The sequence below is a fragment of the Bubalus kerabau genome, chromosome 10, assembly GCF_029407905.1.
Source record: "Bubalus kerabau isolate K-KA32 ecotype Philippines breed swamp buffalo chromosome 10, PCC_UOA_SB_1v2, whole genome shotgun sequence".
NCBI classification, from domain to species: domain Eukaryota; kingdom Metazoa; phylum Chordata; class Mammalia; order Artiodactyla; family Bovidae; genus Bubalus; species Bubalus kerabau.
In genome coordinates, this window is record NC_073633.1 from 14,952,700 (window position 1) to 14,976,895 (window position 24,196).

The window sequence follows — 24,196 nt, forward strand, 5'->3', positions numbered from 1 at the left end:
TGCCTTTCTTGCCTTGTGAGTTGTCGCCTGTGAAACCCCTTCCGAGTTTCAGTTGCTGTTTTACACTGAATTGGAACTGTCCATTTAAGGGAGGGGGTGGGAGGTAGTACTTCTAGGGAATTTGATTTCTGTTTGTTCTGGCTCCAGGGCTGTCCCAAATCCCTTTCCTCCTCTTGTTATGTTTCTGATACCATGTGGGTCTTGCTGCTGTTGGTGTTTGGTCCTAACTTGCAGTATTTTAGAATTCATGAGTAATATGTAGTCAATTGTGCTGTATTTTTTGGCCATTTTTATTTTGGATGGTTTGATCTGTTTGTTTTCTCCTAGTTGCTTAGTCTGTTTTGTCAGTCTGTCAGTCGTGTCTGACTCTTTGCTATTCCCTTCTGCAGGGGATCTTAATGACCCAGGGATCAAACTGGGGTCTGTAGCATTTTAGGGGGATGGTTATTCAGGATATTAAAAAACTATGTCTCTTTCATTGCCAGGTTATCCTGACTGCCTCTGCTTTCTTAAAATGAGTGTTCTAAACATGATAAAATATTTTAAATGATGAGTGAGACTTGTGCCTGGTCATGGACTTGGAGAAAGGCCTGGAGAGGGAGAGGTTGAAAATGCAAAAGACAGGTCAAAAAACTGATGGAGTATTTGTGCCCCAGAGGTGACCAAAAGGGGTGGATACAGAAGTATTTTTGATAGAGGGATTAGCTTTGGACCGAGAAACAGGACAGTTTATCAGACAGGAGAGGTAGGGATATGAAGTTTCATTCAGATAGTAGTTTGCAAGTTTGTAGTTGGAAGCTGAGGAATCTCACATTTGGTTTCTTCAATTTTCTTAGTAAACTTTAATGTGAAGTTACCTGCTGAAGGAAGTGAGATAAGTATAGGAAACTTGAGGAAAGGTATAAACATTTTGGAATGCTGATGGTGAAAAATGGAAGCGATATCTAACCAGAGACATTGAAGTAATTGCTGAGAGATGCTACGGGTTAAATCTTAGGTTCGTTTTTAAATTGTAAATTTGCAACATACCAATTTTGTGATTTTTTTAAATTTTTTTCCAGTTAGCAACTCACAAAAAAGAGCAGAGACAGTGGTTGTTTATAGGGAACCTAAAATTAGGATTTTGTTAGAGCATGACAGGGGTATAATGTTAAGGTATGATAAAAGAGAATGGTTCAAGGGATGCATTGTGGAGTATAGACTGGGTAGGGAAGGAAATCATGCTATTCCAGGTGCTGTTGGGTTGGGAGAAAGAGGATCCAAGAGAATCCAGGTTTGTGTGGTTCTCAAGAAGATGTGAGAATTGGACAGGAGATTGAAGCCTATCTTGTATACTGGAATTTAAAATTTCAAAGCTAGAGAAGTTTGTTTTGTTATGTCTATGTAGCACTGATGAAAAATAATTGAGTAAAAGAAGTTAAAATGGTGGGAGTAGGTCATGATAGTTACCCACTGTAGGTAAGGGAGTCACCTATGGTGATGGCAAGAGGTCATTTGGAGGGGAAAGTATGAACTGGAAAGGGGGATAAAGAGGGAGATCTGTCCGTAGATGGCCACAGGAAAGCAGGGCTCAGGGCAGTGCTAGAAGCATAGGAAAGACGGTGGTTTGCATGAGCACAGACAACCAGGGACTTCTCTTCTGAAGTCTGTTTTATTTGGTATTCATGGTATGAATACCAGGGGTTGGGTAACCTTCTTTAAAGGGCCAGAAAGTAGATTATTGTAGACTTTGTTTCTGTTGCATATTTTTGTTTTGTTTTTATAACCGTTTAAAAATATAAAAACCATTCTTAGTTCATGTCCCATATAAAAACAGGCAGTAACTGAAGGTTATAGTTTGAGGACCTATGAATTATACTCATGAATTCTCTGTGATTTGTCAGTGATACTTTGTAAAAATTGTAAACTATTTCAGATACTAAGTAATTATTATTACTTGAATAGTGGTCATTTTGTATAAGGAGATAATATATATTTATTTTAAAAATACTGTCAGTAATTTTATACTTCTCAATATGCTAGTAACTTCTACATTTCTGAATGAAATTTTTACCTTTTTTGTGGTGCATTCAAGTTGAGTCAGCAGATACTGGAGTTATTTGAAGCATGTCAGCAGCAAGTAAGTGATTTAAAGAAGAAAGAACTCTGTCGAACAGAGCTGCAGAGAGAAATTCAACTGTTATTTCCACGTATGTTTCCCTGTTTTGCATGCTCTTTTAATTATATGCATTCCTATTTTAATTTTAACTAAAACCTTATAATTCTCTTCTGTTTCTCTAGAAAGCCGACTTTTTTTAGTTGGGTCTTCTTTAAATGGATTTGGTACTCGGAGCAGTGATGGTGACTTATGTCTAGTTGTTAAAGAGGAACCAGTAAGTAATGAAACTTTTATTCTAAGTGTGCTTTTCATGTTAAGTCATTTAAGAAATTTCATATAAAAGTCATTGAGGGAAAAAACCCTACTTTGTTTTAATTGCTTCTTTAAATTCTTTGTTTATAGTAATTCAAGGAAAGTCAGGAAATGCTGCTTCTATTTTTTTTAAGGCATGTACAAAAAACAACAAATTATAGTATTAATTTATTTCTAAATTGTTAAAGTGAGGCAGTTTCACTGTGTGTTTTTAAAGAGCTCTATCTTTATTTTGAAATGCCATTGGGTTGGGTATGTTACCAGGATGCAGCAAAGAGGCAGAGCTTGTCTTATATCTGCTTGATTTATTTCCTTCTATTTGAATTCTCAGTGATTCAATTTTTAATCTGTATTATTTTTCCCTTGGAAGTACTATGGGATTTGGAGTTCTTATTATGGGAATTAAAAAAGAGAGATTTCTCTGAAATGTAAAATAAGACTATTGTGATTTAAAGTAATTATCTCTGATATTTTGACTTTGTTTCTTCATACTTAGCAACCAAATTTTATTTTTTATTTTATTTATTTGAATTTCCTGTTTACTGATACTCTTGTATGTCCTTAGTTCCACAAAAATTGCTGTTTATTAAACTTACCTGAGCAGCCTCTTGAATATGCTGAAGTCTCTTCTGAATTATCAAAGATTAATTTCAGTGTAATTTTAATATGCCTTGTATTTCACCTCTTAAAAAATAAAAAAGCCTCTATTGAATGGTAATATTATTCCTATTAGTCCAGTATCAAAAGTGACTTCTAGTTACTGCAAATCAGGAAGAGATTTATTCCAGGAAAGAAACTCCTGATACTTTCTAGGCTTTGAAATCATATAAGGGAAAACTGAAAAAAGAAAAGCCTCAGAAATAATAAAAATAATGAAGAATACTAGAGTTTTAATTAAAACTTTCTCTCATGCAGTTAGATTATACTTCAGTTCAGTTCAGTCGCTCAGTCGTGTCTGACTTTTTGCGACCCCATGGACTGCAGCACGCCAGACCTCCCTGTACATCACCAACTCCTGAAATCCACCAAAACCCATGACCATTGAGTTGGTGACACCATCCAACCATCTCATCCTCTGTCCTCCCCTTCTCCTCCTGCCCTCAATCTTTCCCAACATCAGGGTCTTTTCAAATGAGTCAGCTCTTCGCATCAGGTGGCCAAAGTACTGGAGTTTCAGTTTCAACATCAGTCCTTCCAATGAACACCCAGGATTGATCTCCTTTAGAATGGACTGGTTGGATCTCCTTGCAGTCCAGGGGACTCTCAAGAGTCTTCTCCAACACCACAGTTCAAAAGCATCAATTCTTCTACGCCCAGCTTTCTTTATAGTCCAACTCTCACATCCATACATGACTACTGGAAAAACCATAGCTTTGATTAGATGGACGTTTTAATCCTCCATTCTATTCACGTGTCTGAATCATGTTTGTCGCAACTTATAACAAAACACCATGGATTTGAACCTTATTTTTTAAGCATCTCGCAATCTAGATAGGGAAATAAAACATGTTACAGAAAGTTAAAATTCTGTTTATATTTCCTTGCAGATTATTTTTTGTACATTTATACTAAAGGAAAAAATAACATATAGCTGTTAAAATATTTCTTTTAAAGTTGTGCTTTCAAGTTTAAAATCAGAAATTGATTTAGAAATATTAATGTTAAAGATAGCATAAAGGTTGACTTTTAAATAGTGTAATTTACTGTATATTGAAAAATAACTCCAATGAAAAGTATACTTTATATGTTTTCTTTTTGTTGAGATACATTAAGAAAATAAAACATTGTTTAGAAAGATAATGAAAAAACTTTATTTTTAACTTTTCAGTGTTTTTTTCAGGTAAATCAGAAGACTGAAGCACGGCATATACTCACCTTAGTCCACAAACACTTCTGTACTAGACTTTGTAAGTCTGACATGCCTCACGTTCATATGTCATTTGAGATAACTGTTTATTTAAAATGTCTCTCACTGTGTTTATTTTCTGATAAGAATTGTTTTATTTTCTGGTGAGATTAGGTATAATGTGGATTCTTTTTCCCAAGTGAATTTAACTTTTAATTAAAGTAACCATTTATTTGACAATTCTTTGTACTGCAGGCTGTCCCACTGAAGGTAGTCAGGAATTCAGAGATGTGTAAGTTTTAGTTTATCCTCAAACAGCTGAGTGCTGTTAGGAAAGTTAAAGCATGAATGTAAGTAACTGCAGTGCAGAGTATCTCAAAAGCCAAAAGAAATATACAGGTCTTATTTATATGTGAGGAAGAGAGCATCTCATCTGTTTGCAATGATAGACATCTGTACTTGGTTTAAAAATATGATCACTGAACCCAAAGCCCAAATATATCACTCCAACTGAAAGCAAAATTAGTGACTTAGGCCATTTTATTGTAAGATTTTATACTCTTTGAATAAGCTGACAAAGCAGATTTTAATCCACAAGTTAAGCCATCTCAAATAATTTAAACTTCCGCAGAATATTGTGGACATTTGAAGTCACCCTAACTGTGTGATGTTGGATAGACTATTTGTCCATTTATTTAACAAATATTTCTTACGTGTTAGACTTTAAGATGGAAAATACAAAGTCACTTAACAGGTTATTGCCCTTGAACAACAACTTTTATCAGCTGTAGGAAAGAAATCAAGAGATTTATTTCAATGGACTTGAATTTTGCATTTGTAAAATAAAGGAGAAATTTGTACTTTAAGTGGATTTTTAATAATTATTAAAATCATAAAATATAAACAGTGAAAAGGACCTTAGAGGTCATGTAATTTAAATGAAAGGTTTCTTTTTTTTTTTTTTGATTAGTGTTTTTAATAATGGAGTAATCAGATTAAGGGGTAATCAATGAGTTTGGTGACTTACCTGAGGAGTATAGCTTGTTGGTGTCTGAGCCTTTACTACTTTTAACTCTTAATCTTATTTTTCATTATACCTCATTGAATTCCTGCACATAATTGTATTTGAAGCTTGATGTATATTATTATAATTTTGGTGGTAAAAGCACTATAACAAAATTTTTAGGTTTAACACGTGATATTTAAGTTTGGTGGAGTACAAAAATTTGATACATGTTTTTTTCATACTTATTTGAATTTTTCACTGTCCCATGTATTATGTTGCCAGCATTTCTATGTTTAACATTTTTTGTAAATATGATTCTATGACTGCCATGGTATCTTCCATGTGCTGTAGCAGAATTTAGCTATCCCCTTGCTGCTGGCCTAGATATTTCTCCTATAATGCTCTGATGAAATTCTTTATAAGTATTATTAGGTATTAGACCACATTTCTAAAAATAACATTAATACATAAAATCGTCTACATGGTATTGGAAGTTCCAGTCTTCGAAGAATTTGATAATGTCTTTTTGTCTTTGCTTCCTCTCTCAAAGACTGTATTTTCTTAAATTGTTTTAGCTAAGTAAAATACTACTTCAAAGAAATGTTCATTGGAATACTGAATTTGAGAAGCATTTACAGATACCCATTTTATCTTTTATCCTTCAGCTGGTTACATTGAGAGACCTCAGTTGATTCGAGCAAAAGTGCCAATTGTGAAGTTCAGGGATAAAGTCAGGTAAGTAATTACTGAATTTTTTCAGTTGCTTCAGATAATTTTTAGGTATTCTTCTGAGGTAGATAATTAAGGAGGGTGTGCTGTTCCCTAATAGCTTCATTAATTTTTGGAAATGATTTGTTCTCTTAGATGATTTTTTTGAAATAATCTGAGCAGTTGTTCATGTTAACTCTCTTAGCTATTCTGGTTGACATTTTGAATATTTGAGACTGTTCATAGCTGAAAGAATATAGTATTTTAGATTTTTAAATGATCTCTTCCTTTTGGAAATGTAATATGCTCTGAGAACATATCTTAATTCATGAAATTTGATGCATGTTTATATCAAAAGAGGTTGTTACTAGTATAATTATACATGTTCTACTATTAATAGTTTGGGTTCTGAATTTCTTATAGGCTAGGTATATACACTTGATCCTCATTATTCATGGATCCCATATTTGTGAATTTGCCTACTTGATAAAATTTATTTTGTAACCCCCTGAATTAATACTTGTAACACTTTTATGATTTTATAAAGAGTGGGAAAATTTTGAGTCACCTGATGTACATCTTCCCAAATGAGTTTAACAGTATGATACACTTGTCTTTTTGTTTCAACTCTGATACGCTGAACAGATTCCTTTTCACAGATTAGTTAGTGTGTTTTTCACAGTTTTGTGCTTTTGTGCGTGAATTTGCTCTTTAAAATGACCTCCCAGCATTGTGCTGAGGTGTTGTAGACGTTTTGTGCACAAAGCTGTGATGTGCCTTAATGGTGTGTTAGATGTGTTTTATTTTGGGATGAGTAGTGCTCTGCAATGGAAAAGGCAGTGGCACCCCACGCCAGTACTCTTGCCTGGAAAATCTCATGGACGGAGGAGCCTGGTAGGCTGCAGTCCATGAGGTCGCTAAGTCAGACACCACTGAGCGACTTCACTTTCACTCTTCACTTTCACTCATTGAAGGAAGTGGCAGCCCACTCCAGTGTTCTTGCCTGGAGAAGCCCAGGGACAGAGGAGCCTGGTGGGAGGCCATCTATGGGGTCGCACAGAGTCGGACATGACTGAAGCGACTTAGCAGCAGCAGCAGCAGTAGTGCTCTGCAGTGACTTCACTTTTATTGAATGAACAGTGTATTAAATGTCGTTAAATAGAAAGTTACATAAAACAAAATTACATACTGATCAGTTGATGAAAATGTGACTGTAGGCATATTGATAAATAGGCTGATGAAGCTGTGACTGGGGGCTAACCCTTTGTTTCCCCTAGGAGCAGTGGCTTAGTAACCACTAATTCAGTGTTTGTGATCACTATGTAGAAAATAACTACTGTAAATGATCAAAACTGACTGAATATATATATTTTTTCTATTTTTTTTTAAACAAATCTTTAGATAAGTGGTGGCTCAAACTTTGCCCTTCCTTCATCCAAACATCCATCCAGTCTATAAAGATTTACTAAATTTCTCTCAAGTAACAGTGGAACTTTATTTTTCAATGGTGGAGTGTTTTTAAAGCACAAGGATATAGAGAGATAAAACATATATGTAAACAAAACTGTTAGCTGATTATAATCATTTTTTAAAATGGTGTAGTTGTAATATAAACAATAAAACAAACAGTACATATAAATAAAACTATTAACTGATTATAATTGTTTTTAAAAATGGTTGTAGCTGTAACTATATAAACAATTTTATTCTTTTTCAATTTAAGATTATCATACATGGTTTTTTCATTGTTAAATGCTCTTTATAACCACCATTTTATCATCCTTCTATATATGCATCATTAAGAAAAAGGAACAACTGCATTTTGATCATTCAGATATAACTGATGTTAATGTTTTGGTGTAAACCTTTCAGTCCCTTCTTTATGCATATGAATGCATAAGAGCTTTTAAAAGTAAAATTGAGCTCATATTTATTACTTAGCAATATGGCATGAATGGTTGAATCATTGAATATCTTCTGGCTTAATTTTCAATCACTTTACAGTATTTCACTGAGTGGATTTACTGTCATTAACTTAACCATTCCCTGTTTAAATAAGCATAAAATTCTTTCCATGTTAAGGATTACTTCAAGTAGAATTGAAGAAAGCACTGGATATTTTTTAAGCTCTGGATTCATATTTTTGGAAAGTTTTTAATTGCAGACTAGTTTCCATCTAAGTGTTTTTTTCCTCTTTAAGTTACATAGAGGGAGTGCAAACTGGTTTTAGTGTACATTTGTACAAGCACAATTAAAGAATGTAACTCTACTGTTACACCATAAGTTTCCCAAAGCCAAATACATCTGAAATTTTAATATCACTACCCATGTTTATTAACATGCATGGATATGAAAGATTTTAGGATTTCTTTTCCCATAACAAAGAAAATCTGAAATGGTATATTTCAGATTTTACAGTTAAAAGCTATAGAAAGGAATTTTATGCTTTTTTTTAAGGCACTTTTCACAAAAAGACTCATTGTACAGAAGTTTGACCTGATAGTATATGAGCCTGTTACTTATGCATTAAGTAGTCATTTTGAGTTTAGCCGTTCTTTATATATACCATTGTTATTGCTGTGTTTTCTAAATTGTGAATTGCATGATACCCTTGGTTTCAAAGAAGTGTCCCTTCTGTTATGTGTTTGGCTCTAATGTTTTTACTGGACATCAGTAGCCAAATTTGTTATGATATTATAATTTGGTAACTCTTTTGGAGAGAAAATAAAGTAGATAGAGCTTTTATTTTTTTTTCACCTGTACTTTATTTGGCTTTTCATTCCTATTGTTTTAAAACAAATGTTGCTGTCATTCAAAATTGATTCAGAATTTATAACAGTGGGATAACTTGCCCAGAAATGTGTTTGGTCATACAGTTTTGTTTATCTGAAGAATATTACAAAATGAAAAGTTCTTGTGTTAAGAGTAATTGGAGCCTTATTGGTGTAATACATATCTTTCAACATCAGATCATACTAAAAGTTGTCTTTGGGCTCATGACATTTTGTATCATTGGATGAATGGATGGATATAAATTTAGTTACTAGGGAGTTAGTTTAATTTGTACTTGAGCTGAAATTTTTATCTTTTTTTTGAAAATAGTTGTGTGGAGTTCGACTTGAATGTAAACAATATTGTTGGAATAAGAAACACATTCCTTCTCAGAACTTATGCATACCGTAAGTTTTCTTTTGTTTATTTTCAGATAATTATTACCTTCTCTGTTTATCCTTTATTCCTTTATAAAGATGTGTGACACCTCTCTAATTATGTTTGTGTACAATGTGTCTCACTTTCTTACATATGTAATGTGTTACTGCACTGAAATCACATACCACCAGAGTTATATATAGCTCAGTAAAATGAATTTTGATAGTTGGTAATTTTGAAAAAGTAAAGTATGTTTTATATAGAAATAAGACATTTATGGTAAGCAAAATGTTTAATCGCAGGAGGGATTGCTCTTTCTATTGGCATGGAGTTGGGAAATAATGTAAACTTTCAAGGAAACTTGAAAGAAGAAATGTCTTCTTACCATTTTTAAGTTTTAATTTTACTTTCAGTTGAAAATCGAGTTCGTCCGTTAGTACTGGTGATTAAGAAGTGGGCCAGTCACCATGATATAAATGACGCCAGTCGCGGTACTTTAAGCAGCTATAGTCTTGTACTGATGGTTTTGCACTATTTACAAAGTAAGTATTATGGGTTTTTTTTCTAATTTAATTAAAAATGGAAATGCAGTTAAACTTGATTATGTTGTCTTTCCTGTTGATCTTATATTCAGATACCATTTTAAAAGGTTTTTTCTAAGGCACATAAAAACCTTCCTACTTTCCTGCTTTGAACAACTGTTTTAGGTAATGTTACCCCTGGAAAACATTATAAAGAAGTTTCACTGTATTTTTAAATTGGACAGTTTTCCTATATTTTCTTTAGTATTCAGAGAACTTTCACCACTGTATTATAGACCCATTGTCTTAACCCAGATGAATGTTTAGAGGCCTGTAAAAATAAACTCAAGCACCATTCATGATGTTCTTTTTATTTTTCACTTGAGCCAGGAATTAAATTATTTTCCTTTTTTCAAAAATGATTTTCTTGTTGGTTTAAAGGAGCTTTTATTTCTATGGGCAGTCATGGAGATTGGATGAAATACTTGATGTTAACTTAAGACCATTTACCAGTATATCTAGGCTGTGATGTGTTCTGGCTTAATGTTTCACAGTTTAGAAAGCAGTGTTGTAATATTTATGTTTATACCCTTTCGCTCAATGATTTCATATCTAGAAATTTATCCTCAAATAATGAGGGATGTTTATATGAATTTATATAAGGCTATTTTCATGGTATTTGTTGAAATAATAAAAGATTAAAAATAATTTAAGATTATTAAAAAACCATTAATTTAATGGTTAAATTATCATATATCCTAATATTAAATTTATATGAACACTAAAAGTCATGTTTTAAAGTTATTGAAATAGGAAACTCATGGTACGCTGTCATGCACAATAAAATGCCAATGTTATTAAAATAGTTGCTATGAATGTGTATATATTCATATGTATACAAATATTAAAAATGTATATGCCAGAAATTTGGGGTTATTTATAGACAGTAGTATTTATTTTCTTTATATATCATTATACTTACAGATGTTTTATGATATATATTAAGTAAGTATATTTTTAGCTGAACAAAGAAATCAAATGAATTTTTTTCATATTCTGAGAGGGACTTAAAATAGTTTAAATGGGCCAAAATTTTGTGATTCAGTGATGATCCGAAAGGTTAGATATTCTTAACTATTTCAAGCTAATTATAATATTTTTGTTGCTGAACAGTCTTGGATATATACTAGTTTGATGATTGATTTGCTGCGCCAAAGCGATTTGAAACATGATGTTGGCTGTTTTAGATGCTACTTTACATATCACCAGTTGTTTTTGTTCAGTTTTATAGTTCAATGTGAAACATACTACCTTTGATAATAGTGAACTCTGTTCTTTTGTGGATTGCATTTACTTTCATGAAAAATGGAATTGTTTAGAAATAATTCTTTTATAAAATACATGAAGAATAATATGGTTAACACTTATGTATTATCACCTAGTGTCTATTCATTTTTTAGTTTTAGTTGTGGTTTAAACATTAGGTTTGACTAAAACATATAACATGTATGAACATTCACAGTATGTGCCCTATCCCGCCATTCTTTTGGGTTACATTAGAAATTTTAATTTGATTGGTTTTTTAGGAAGTGTACTTTAATCACAGAGGCCCCATGGAGGTTTTGTAAGCAATAATTCAAATATTAGTGGGACTTCCCTGTTGGTCCAGTGGTTAAGACTCCACACTTCTGCTTCAGAGGACCTGGGTTCCATAACTGATTGGAAAACTAGGATCCTTCATGCTGTGCAACGTGGCCAAAAAAAAAAGACAAATTCAAATATTAGTATTTTACCAGTGTAATAAAATCATGTTAAAATTTGGTATAGATTTTGTTAAATATATTTTATTCTTGATAAAGTGGTTTTATTTACTAAGATGATTAGTAATTTATGGCACTCTAATCAGCCATTTCTAGATATTTGTTAAAAGACATCAGCTACCCAGATATACTGTGTAATTCTGTACTTTGGCAGATTTAACCCATTCCTCCCTAGAAGAAATTAGAGAGATTGAAAATAAGTAATTGCTTTTCTTGTCATGCAAGAGTCTTCAGGTGTATTGAGCAGTTCTAGCTCTGCCACAGTTAACTAATTTTTGTGATTTTGGCCAAGTAATTCTACCTCGCTGGCCTTAATATTCATCTGTAACACTAACAGTTAGATTAGATGACCCTTACGTTTCATTTAACTTTAAATGCTTTAATGTCTTTTCTGCCATGAACAGAGAAAGGAAATGGGTCCTCTCTATGTAGAAAGGATGAAAAGGTTAACTAATGCATTTCCTAGCACAAATTTCAACAATCAGGACTGGAACATGCCAGGCTCTTCTGTCCATGGAATTTTCCAGGCAAATATATTGGAGTGGGTAGCCATTCCCTACTCTAGGGGATCTTCCCAAACCAGGGATAGAATCTGGATCTCCTGCATTGCAGGCAGATTCTTTATTGTCTGAGCCACCTGGGAAGCCCCAATTACAAACTATGTATGCTTGAAAATGTGAAAGCATGAGGGGAAAACTCATTTGAGAAGAGAGTTTACTAGCAATCTAATATTAAGAGTTAATAGTAAAGGCAAAAGTGTCAATTGTTAAAAACAATAATATGAGTGAATGAATAGTCGTGGACTGTTTACCATGCTACCAGGTATAGATCTATCTTTAGGCATTTTTAAATTGTTCTTGCATTTTCACAATTAGTAGTGGTTTAGTGTTGTTGAAGATCTGCTTTTTTTTTTTTAATTAGTGTAATCTTGGATGAATTAGCATGGAATGTGAATGTGTATAAATTAGTGAAGGCCTGACAAGAAAGCTCTCATTCAAAATACAGGCAAAGTAAAATTGTATAGATTAAATCTGTTCAAGGTATTATCTGTTGATCATATCTTTTAATAATAAACTTATTTTGCTTTTGAGAGAGGAAAATATTGTGACTTCAACATAGATGTCATAATAGATGTTACAGAGATTCTTCCAGAATCTATATTGCTTTGGAATAAAATATTTGGAAAAACTACTAAATGTTTCGAGGTTACTATCAGGATAGCATTGATAAATAATTGCCAGAGTACATTAATTGCTTCTCTAATGACTAGTATTTTTATATCTTTAAGGCAAGGGATTTATCGAACGATAACCCTGCCCTCAAAAACTTCCACATTGCTTACTTCTAAAGACTCTTCATCTATTGAAAGACCCTATTCCAGTGGTTTGTGTTTATTTTTCTCTCCTAGCATTCTAGTTATGATTCTATCACTAGAATGAGATAATATTTTTTAAAAATTTTCTACGGTCTTTTATTTTACTGGGAGTGTTCAGTGGGTATAGAATTTAGATCTCTACACTTAAAACTTAAACTTTTTTAAATTTAATTTTATTTTTTATTATTTTTAAAATTATTATTATTATTATTTTTTACTTTACAATATTGTATTGGATTTGCCATACCAAAAAAAAAAAACTTAAACTAATTTCTAGTAAGAGTTTTCAATTTGACGTCTGTGTTATAATGAAAATTATTAAAATGCTATTAAAATGTTAGACAAAGACAAAGACTTTTAAGATTAAGTGACTGGGGCTTGAGTTTATTTGTAGGGTCTTCTAGAATTTGAGCATTTGAATGCCTTTAGGGAAAGAAAACAAATAGCCTTACTTCCTGAGGGTGATTCTGGTAAGTAATGAGTGAGTTTTTTTCCCCCTAATATTTTTAGTCGTATATTGTGATCGTTCCATACTATCATGGAAATTTATTCTAATTTTATTTTATTTATTATTTTGTTCTAATTTTCAACTTGGGAGTGAAGTGTGATACAGAAACTATATTTAAATAAAGCATCCTACGTTGTACTATGTGGTAAAAATTTAAACATTTATAATCATAGTTGGAGACCGTGTAAATTGATCATAATGGTTGATTTTGTGTTCATTAATGTATTCCAGTACTTATTTAAAAATTTTTGCTAAACAGCAGATTAAAAGTGAATTAATGATTCTTTGTTACTGAATTTATTTAATTACAGTTGACCCTTGAACAGCATAGGTTTGAATTGTGCGAGTCTACTTACAGATTTATATATATATATAGAGAGAGAGAGAGCAGTATTTATTACATGATCTATAGTTGGTTGAATCTGTAGATTTAAAACCTCAGGTATGGAGAGCCAACTATAAAGTTATATGCAGATTTTCAACTGTATAGGGGTTGGCACCCCTAACCCCTGAATTCTTCAAGGGTCAGCTGTATATATAATGTATTTATAATTCTTAAGCACATAGGTTACTATGGAGTATTGTATTATCTTAAAGAAATCTTATAAATGTATTATTTGATTCTTACCATATTCAAGACACTGTATTTTATAGTTATTTCTTATATTGTAAGTATTAAGCATTTTGCCTTTCGTGTTATTCCATCTACATTATAATGATGTGAAATTACAGTTAATGTATTTAATGAAGTTGGATTTGGGGAAAGCTATTGAAGGGTGAAGAATGGCAGTTAAAAACTACAGTGACATATGAAGATAGTGATTCTTGTGTATAAAATTTTATTTTATAGTGGATTGGTACAGATCTCCTGATTTAGATTTCTAAACTTTGCTGAGGTTTTCTTTTTTAAAATATATAAATGAAGTTGAAGATTTTTTTTCAGTTGTTTTTTCCTCAGTAGATCAATTTTCTAAAACTATCACAATTTTGATATTATTGTTAGAAGAAATTAAATAATAAAGAATTATGATAGAGCTGTTATTCTTACGATGTAGTGCCATTGGACTGCACTTTCAAAGGTTTTTTTTGATAGTTACAACCATCTTAACAGTGTCTGTTTAATATCTGTAGCACAATCCTTGTCTTGCTTATTTTGTGTGTGTGTCTAATGTTGGACCAAATGTGTGTCCATTTATTGGTGATCTATTTTTCTAAAACCATGTAAGGAACATTGTTTTACATAGAAGTATACATAACTTATTAATAGACCTTAAAATGTCAACTTTGATATATTTTGAATTTTAATTTTTAGGGATCAGAATTAATTTCACAAAATACGTGAAAACTGTTGAATTTTAACATAAACCCTTATAGTCTAGTCTTATACCTGGGGGTAGCTGACAAATTATTGCTTTGTAAAATGAATTACATGAATCACGGCAGCTTTAAACTTTTTCTTTTTATAGCCTTACCTGAACCCATCCTTCCATCCATCCAAAAAATTTACCCAGTAAGTGTTTCTTATAAATTATTATAATACCTGTTATGACAGTGTATGTGGAACTATTATGTGCAATATTATTGTGAATATAAAAGTAGAAATAGTTACCATCTAATATGATAATATTTTCTACATAGGCTGAGGTAAACATTGACCACTAGAATGTTAAAAATGTTTCATATAATTTTTTGGAAGTCTCTGCTATTTTATTTGATTATTAGCAGACAGTCTTGTCCTTTATGTTAATGATGGAACTTTTTGTATAACAGTCATGATTATCATTAATGGGAATTAAATATACTTAGTTGGTGAGGGCACTTTTGGACTCAGACCAGTTTTTTTCATGTTACCTTAAAATATAATTTTAGAACATTTCTTTAATAGCTCAGAAGTTTTATAGCCCAACATACGTGTAATTTGAAATCAGGGGAACATATTTCACCTAGAGCCAGACATCCCGGAATGTGAAGTCAGGTGAGCCTTGGGAAGCATTGCTACAAACAAAGCAAGTTGAGATGATGGAATTCCATCTGCACTAAGAAGTTGAAGAACTGGATAACCTTTTAATGTTTCATTTCATCTTATCAAGTAACATTCTAAGAGGTAACATGTACACTGTCCTTGTGTGTACATTATTAAGAATCCTGGTGAAGTTAATTAGAAACCCTCAAGAAATGAAGTGTGTCTACTAGAAAAAGTTTAATATATACTCAGTTTGAGTTTAGAGAAACCTAGGTAACGTACATATTAATAATCTATATGAATATTTTTATTTCTTTTCTAGTTTTAATGTTCTTTTCTTTTTTCCAGATTTCACTGTTTCTTTGTTTTATTTATATAAGTCTTACCATTTCTGTTTTCCTCCATAGTCATTCTTGTTCCTGGTTTTTTTGGAAATAATATTTAAGCTGCTTGCGTAGAATGTTTGACCAGCCTTTTAAAACCACATTTTTTACCTGTTAATTTATAAACTTTTAAGAAGAATTTTCTAAACTTACTAGTCATGCTGTATAGGAAACATAACATCCCTGTTGAGTGATCAAAGTTTTTCAAAGAACATATTTTATATGTATTAGAAAATATAATACATATATTGACATAGAATCTAAATTAAATGTAACATAATCTTTGATGATTGAGAAGTGATGTTCTTGTTTTTGAACATCAGTTATTGTAATGCTCACATGTGAGGTGCTGGATAATATGGGTTCACTGTAAATAGAGTCTTGCTGCAGTGGGGGCCTCTCAGTTCATGGGGGGTTGTCTGAGAAGAGACCATTTAACAAGAAGAACCTTCTGGAATCTGTATCTTCCTCCTTTTAAAAATAAATTTCTGCTATGAAGAACTATTATAATGAATGTATAGTATAGCTGGGTATCAGTATTTATGCTTTTTTTTAAGTAGTATGACAAGACTTCAGAAAGTGTAGACATGTAAGTAACGTGAACTTTTGGACCTATTCTTGAACGTTTTCTTCCCTCTATAAAGTATTAATTTTTTAGTTCATACTGAAAAGTCAAAGATAATGACTGGGTGTTTACTATTTCATTTATTGTCCCAACTTTATTGTTCTTTAAACACCTAGGTTTCAGTGTACAAGAGCTGCATATATTGTTCAACAAACAAAGGATTTAATAGTTTTAACTTATCCTTTAAAGAATCTATTATTGTGTTTTGAAAGATGCTTCTGTGGAAATCTTACTTAAAATGCTGTACTACATGGAACTCTTTTTACTATATAAAATGCTGATTAAGTTTCAGTTTAATAGCATTATGCTGAGAAACAGAAGCATTACTTTTATGATAAGATACTCAAATTCTTACTAGTATATTCTAGTTTAAAGAGCCTCATTTTTATTTCTGTGTTTCATTTTTCTAATCACCTGGCTTTCTCCCATCACTGGGTCCTGATTTCTGTTCACATGCACCACCTCTAAACCTATATTCTCCATCCTGTTTCGCTAATAATCTTATTTCTACACCTGTAACCAGGAAATAGATTTAATACTAGCCCAGCTCCAAGGCTTTGAAAAGTATTAATATCAAGCCCTGCTAGACTCAAGAATATCTAACTTGCTTTCATGTGTGGTTACATTGTCCTAAATATTTAAGCCACATTACCTTTACTATAAGATTGATACTTACATGGATACGGACTTAATACCCACTCTTCCACAGGTTTTTCTGTATTGTATGAAACCTGTAAGCCAATCAGTGGAGCATTTTTTTTGGTGGTCCATCTGATAGAGCAATTAAATTAGCTTGTTTCTTATTACTAGTAGTAACTATCATTTATTTATTATCTGTTTCATATCAGAGGGCTTCCCTTGTGGCTCAGCTGATAAAGAATCTGCCTTTAATGTGGGAGACCTGGGTTCGATCCCTGGGTTGGGAAGATCCCCTGGAGAAGGGAAAGGCTACCCACTCCAGTATTCTGACCTGGAGAATTGCATGCACTATAGTCCATGGGGTCACAAAGAATCAGACACGACTGAGCGACTTTCACTTTCACTTATTTATATCAGAACATATAACTTTTATATACAATATCTTCAGTCCTAAGCAAATATATTCTTCTGAGAAAGGTTACATGATTGATCCAAGCTTTTTAGTCACAAATTATGAATGCAGGAACTGGTGTTTTTCCATTATACTATGCTTGCTGGGGAAAGGCAGAATGATAGTAGTAGTCAATTTGTGTTGCTTACAACATTTTATTTATTATCTAATTGTTCCTATACAGATGTATTTGTATACCTTCAAGAAAAGCTGGTATGACAAAATTTCAGCTTGTAGTTTGAGAATAATTTTAAAAACTTTACAGTGACAGAAAAACTTTCTTATTACTTTACAAGGGAAGAACGTTTTAAATTTTGAGCTTCTCTGATATAGTTAAAATAGGATTAAAAACATATTGTTCAATATATTTTTTTGTCATTGTCATGCTTTTTTCAAAATTTAGAAAATATTAATAAAAAAGTTAGGGTAATATTTCAATTCAGTTGTGATATTGAATTATGAAAGAAAAGGATAAAAGACATCTTTATCTTTGAAAACTATATCATGATATATAGCATTATTGATTATTACTTCTTAATTATTGACTTAAAAAAAGCAACATCAGTGATAGAGGACAGAGTGTTGACTATTCAGTTAAAGAAATGAAGTTGAGAAGTTTAAATATATTAACTCAGATTAAGTGTATGAAGGGATTTTTATTTTAATGTAAGCATTTTATGAGATTTACCTACACTTAAGTAGATTTATCAAGACAACTTATATTTGTTTCCTTCCCTAGTGATATCTTCTTATTTTCAGAAACCAAAGTTAATTCCAAAGTAATACGTTGAAAGTTGCCGGAGGTAACCATAGTGTGTTATTGTAGATGTGCAGTTAAAATAATGATGATGCCTGGCATGTACTGAATAATTAACTTCCCTGGTGGTTCAGATGGTAAAGCGTCTGCCTACAATGGACCTGGGTTCAATCCCTGGGTTGGGGAGATCTCCTGGAGAAGGGAATGGCAACCCACTCCAGTATTCTTGGGGCTTCCCTGGTGGCTCAGATGGTAAAGCGTCTGCCTGCCATGCAGGAGACCCGGGTTCGATCCCTGGGTTGGGAAGATCCTCTGGTGAAGGAAATGGCAACCCACTCCAGTATTCTTGCGTGGAAAATCTCATGGATGGAGCCTGGTAGACTACAGTCCATGGGGTCGCAAAGAGTGGGACAGGACTGGGCGACTTCACTTCACTTCACTTCACTTCACTTCAATACTATTGTTACTTTTCTTTCCATATACATTGTATCATATAATTTGTATAACAGCCCTGTGAATGCTATTATTTTCCTTGTATTATGGATGAAGGAGCTTACCTTTGGAAAGCTGGGTAACCGTGGTTAAGTTCGTGTAGTTAATGGAAGAACAAAATTTCATACCTAGGCCTGACTCCAGAATTCAGGCTGTTCACCACTTTATAATAGTACTTCTATTTTGTGTTAAATACTTTAACTCCTTTCAAGAGTTGGAAGATCTCAGATCAAGTTTAAAGGCAATTTAATTATCAGTCTTTAATATACATCACTAGATTAGTGATGATCTGCATATAGTTAAATCTTGATAGAACTTCAGTGTTATCATTTAGTTCTGTGTCTATTCCTGTATAACTCCACTTAAATGCTCTGTATCAGTTATCCTTTTCTTTGAGATCTTCCTCAACATTTCTTTCTAGGCTTTAATAATTCATATTCTTAGAAAATTGTGCAGCTTGCATTTCTTTGCCTAGAGATGGGAAACAGTCATCTTTAATTTAAGCTATACCTTTCTTTAAAAAACAGTTACCAAGTAAACAAGTTAACCCAGTTTAATGTAGTCCAGAAAGTGCTTAATTGCTCACGTTTTGGACTTTGAAAATTACGACACAGCCTCAAAAAGTGATGGAGTCTGGCAAAAGGTGTTTTTGTTAGGCAGATATATGGACAGAAACAGACTTTTCAGATGTTTAAGAGATTACTTATTTAAATTTTTCTTAACTTGGTATTGTGACGAGAAATGGAAGATATGTGTCTTCAGTATTTAAATATCATTTGGACAATGTTTTTAGGAATTAAGCCATTGCATATCTGGGTATCAGAAGCCCAAAATAAGAACCATAAAAAATAATAAATATATTTTCTGTGTTAAAAAATTAAACCAATAAATATCAATAATCCAAAGGAAAAAAATGCTGTAAGAAACAGGTGTTGTATTGGTTAAATTGTTTTTCTGTGGATTTAGATTGTAGTTTTATAGGCTGCTTTTGTTTCTTTGGCTTTTGGATTACTCTTTCTGTGGTTTCTAATGTGTTAGCTTAAACTCTGCCCACCTTCATCCTAGCTGAAGTAACATACTCTGTTTCAGTACATAAATGCAATTGGGGAGGGCCTTTTAAAGAAATAAGTTGGATGAAATTTTTCTTAAAGCAGAAAATCTTTCTGTAATATGAATGATTACCAAAAATGGGGATTATTTAAGGTTAAGTAGAATTCCTTTTTACTTGTAGCTTCTTTTAGCTGGAGCCTATTTTTTGTTTGTTTGTTTGTGTTTCTCCTTTAGTTCTCCCTTAGTAGGTGTGATATGACCCTTTGTATATATGATCTTGAAAAAGAACAGTGGTGCTAAGAGAACACTGACCAGGGTCTTTCAGCATTTTAATACAGTAGGTCTTAAAACTCTGCAGTTTTAATCTCATAATTACTGATGTATTTCTTTAAATTACTGAAAAAAATAGAAATTTTAAAGGAGGTTCAAACAGTTTTAAACTTCAGGTAAGAAAATGGCTGCTCTGTTTCAGCATCATTTTGTAAATTGAATGTTTATTGTGCTAAGTGCTAGAAATCAAAATTAATAAGCTTTCAGAGCAGAAATTGTTAAACAGTGACCCACTTTTCTTTTTCCTGTCATTTGAACTTATAGCTTTTTGTTTAATTTGCTGGAGAATATTATTTAAATTTTACACTTTTAAATAAAGTCCTAAGCCCAATTTTATGCTTAACAAGTAAGAGAAAAAGTAAAGAGTAAGAACAACTGGGCGACTTCACTTTCACTTTTCGCTTTCATGCATTGGAGAAGGAAATGGCAACCCACTCCAGTGTTCTTGCCTGGAGAATCCCAGGGACGGAGGAGCCTGGTGGGCTGCCGTCTATGGGGTTGCACAGAGTCGGACACGACTGAAGCAACTTAGCAGCAAGACAAATAAGAGACCTGCTCTTCTTCTGCTATTACAAATCAGTGCTTGTCTCCTACTCCCCCTAGTCTTTGGGATAAATAAGATTTCTACTTGGGTCATAAACTGTAATATTAAATCTATTAGACTTGTAAGGCAAGTCCCACCTTTAGGAATGCCATCTTTGTGAATTGTGGTTGGAGTAGGATTTTTCTTCTGGCAGAAAGATAATCGCTTCTTGGTAGTTAAAGTTACTGATAAAATTATAGGTAATGGGGCAAGAAGAGATGTTTTTATTTTCTTGCCTCTTGTTTTTACTGATGTATTTTGAGACTACCGTTAAGTAGGTGCATTACCCTATTTCTGCACGTTACTGGGGTTATTCAGATGTTACTAATTGCATTAATATCCATAAGCCCGTTTGCTCTGTTGGGTAGTTGGGAACCTTAAGTGTAGTTGTCATTCTGCTGTCTGGTTAACCAATTCATCTTTTTGTTTAGTTGTTTTGTTTTTAAATCTGTTTCTACTCAGGTGGCAAAGGAGAATATTGAAAACCTTTTTTGAGGGCACTGTGAAAATTACCTGAAAAAGTATTTCCTAACATAACGGATATGTATTACTTGAGAATTTCTATAGATGAGTTTATTTTAGAGCCATAACTTGCTACTAATAAGGGAAAGATCAGATACGAAAATGAATGGCATTCCATAAGTACTCATTGGTGTTCTTTCTTTGGGCCTGGAATGCAAGCACATGATATCCTTCTTTATAAATATTGTACTAAAAGTGAATAGCTCAATATTGCTTGCTGATTTGATTTTTCAAGTTTAGTTCGTGTTGAACATTATTTCTGTTCCCTCTAAAGTGCAACATACAAAAATGAAATAAAATTGTAAAAAATCTTAAAATCAGTGTCAGTACTATTTATATAGTAAACTTTTATGACCTTTGTGAGAAATTTTAAGTGGCAGTTAGAAAAAGCTCTTACCTTGAGATATATTTATAAAGAAATCTATATTTATTGAATGGAATCTTGGTATGTACTGTAAGGTTTTATTTATGAATTAAAAAATCTTTTGCTACCATAAGAATTCATTTGGTTAATTGAGTGATATACCTCAGTTGAAGATTAGAATATCTTAGTTTTTCAGGTTCTTTCTGGCTTAGTCCATACATTGTTGAAATCTTTACTGGGACAAAATCTTCAAATTTCCAAATTGCCAACATAAAGAAAATTCTTTCTTCTCCAGACAGCCTTATATTAGGATTTATAAGGTTTTTTGGGGGGTGTGTTTTTAAATGGCCTCACACATTTTTCCTTTTTCTTTTTGATAGGAATCTTTTAGTCCTTCTATACAGTTGCACCTTGTACATCAAGCGCCATGTAATGTTCCTCCTTACCTCTCAAAGAATGAATCAAACCTTGGGGACCTCCTACTGGGCTTTCTGAAGTATTATGCTACAGAATTTGAGTAAGTGAAACTTCAAATTGTGTATATTTGTTTGTATATAAGTGAATGCTACAAATTGGGTCAGAAACTGTATTTATCAATTTCATTGTTAGAAACTAGTTCAGAAATGTGTAGTTTATAAAATGTAATACCTAATGTTTCAAGCTAATAAAAAAAATTATAGTTTAGTAAGCCTACTTGAGAGTCCCTTGGACTGGAAGGAGCTCCAACCAGTCCATTCTAAAGGAGATCAGTCCTGAGTGTTCTTTGGAAGGAATGATGCTAAAGCTGAAACTCCAGTACTTTGGCCACCTCATGCAAAGAGTTGACTTATTGGAAAAGACTCTGATGCTGGCAGGGATTGGGGGCAGAAGGAGAAGGGGATGACAGAGGATGAGATGGCTGGATGGCGTCACTGACTCGATGGATGTGAGTTTGAGTGAACTCTGGGAGTTGGTGATGGACAGGGAGGCCTGGCGTGCTACAGTCCATGGGGTCGCAAAGAGTCGGACTCGACTGAGCGACTGAACTAAACTGAACTGAAGCCTACTATTAGTTGATTTCAGTAGTGATCCCCTTTTATATTTAGTTGTCTCTTTACATAGTAAGACCTGAATAAATGTGTTGGTCCTGTGTCAGTTCAGTTCAGTCGCTCAGTCGTGTCCGACTCGTTTCAACCCCATGAACCGCAGCACACTGGGCCTCCCTGTCCATCACCAACTCCCAGAGTTTACTCAAACTCATCTCATCCTCTCGTCCCCTTCTCCTCCTGCCCTCAATCTTTCCCAGCATCAGGGTCTTTTCAAATGAGTATCACGTGGCCAAAGTATTGGAGTTTCAGCTTCAACATCGGTCCCTCCAGTGAACACTCAGGACTGATCTCCTTTAGGATGGACTGGTTGGATCTCCTTGCAGATGCTATATAATTTGGAATATATATTTTATAGGAACTTAAAATTTGTAGTAAAAAAATAAGCTAAAGCAAACTTGGAAAAAGATGTAGTTAATACTAGATATCTGGATAAATAGTTGTGTTTGTATGGTATATACATCAAAGAATACTTCTCATTTTTTCCTCTTTTGGTGAGAGTGATACTTAGACAAGAAATAGTAAAGTGTATGATTGGGCTGGCCATAACTGGAAGTTCTTACGGGAATTCTTAGTCCAGATAGAGTGGAATTAGGAGTTGTGTGCAATTCTTGTGATCAGTTTGGGAAAGCTTGAAGGAGGGAATGAGAGAATTTAGGAGTGGTAAAACATTAGAGGAGGAGAGCACAAGAACCATAGGATACTGTTTTGGAAAGGTTTGGAGAGGGGAACAATAATAGTAAGAGTAATAAATTGCTTTTACTTGGTGGGAAAAACTGTTCTAAGGAGATCATACACATTATCTTACTGAGTTTACATGAGTTGGTGTTATTTTATGCCTGTTTTACCAGTGGGACATACGGAGAGGTAAGGAAACTGGTCGAAAATCTCATAGGTAGTAAGGGGACTATTTCAGATCATTTTGAATGCGAAATTCACTCTCTTAACTATGATACTTTATTGAAATGTTGATACTGTCTGCTGTCATACAGTAGTTTTGAAGAAACCTGACTCATATAAGATGAAACATAGGGCCTGAAGAAGTGTTCTTTAAATTCCTTCAAATAAACTTCCATTTGTTTTGTTAATGTTTGTGTCTCCATTACCTTGCCCTATGTCAGATGATTGGTACTTGGAAAATACTTGTTATAGAATCATTTTGAAGGATAAAGATTATGGATATAAGTCAAAGATCCTTAAGGTGACTTAAAAATTACTGAGTTAGGTTAACAAAATGAGTAAGAAAAGTGCTAAAGGAAAGTAGTTCAATAAGAATGAAGTTTTAATAATTCAGGTTAAAAATGATTAGGACCTGAATGTAAGTCTAGGCAGCAAAAATATAAAGGAAGGAGGAGCCTTTGTTTATATAAAGGAAAAATTTAAGTCTGTATGGGACATAAGAGACTATAAAGATCATTCTGGAGTTAAGACTTTTTTAAGATGTTGCAATGATAATAGCTAATGTTTCATGAATGTTTACCTAGTGCCCTGCAGTATGCTGAGTGATTCCCATGTATTATCTCATTTAATCCTCACAATAACTCCCTTTCACGCTTTGGGAATTTGTGAACTTTGTCCTCTGATGATATAGTTAGATAACCAGAGAAC

At 33.0% G+C, this 24,196-nt stretch overlaps 1 protein-coding gene and 1 non-coding gene across 10 annotated transcripts in view; both read left to right on the forward strand.

Moving 5' to 3' along the window:
* The window catches only part of TENT2 (terminal nucleotidyltransferase 2), a 61,895-nt gene that overhangs the window by 26,377 nt on the left and 11,322 nt on the right, over positions 1-24,196 (forward strand). For 8 of the 9 annotated variants that reach the window (XM_055536670.1, XM_055536672.1, XM_055536669.1 and 5 more), the window contains 8 exons: positions 2,075-2,189; positions 2,281-2,372; positions 4,239-4,317; positions 5,928-5,997; positions 9,073-9,149; positions 9,534-9,662; positions 14,811-14,854; positions 21,884-22,020. In XM_055536670.1, coding sequence (XP_055392645.1) covers positions 2,075-2,189; positions 2,281-2,372; positions 4,239-4,317; positions 5,928-5,997; positions 9,073-9,149; positions 9,534-9,662; positions 14,811-14,854; positions 21,884-22,020 — 743 coding nt within the window. The remainder of the gene's footprint in view (positions 1-2,074; positions 2,190-2,280; positions 2,373-4,238; positions 4,318-5,927; positions 5,998-9,072; positions 9,150-9,533; positions 9,663-14,810; positions 14,855-21,883; positions 22,021-24,196) is intronic. The other variant, XM_055536671.1, reaches the window with a different exon arrangement.
* TRNAG-GCC (transfer RNA glycine (anticodon GCC)) lies at positions 18,397-18,468 on the forward strand. Its single transcript has one exon. It is a non-coding gene; the product is annotated as a tRNA-Gly (tRNA).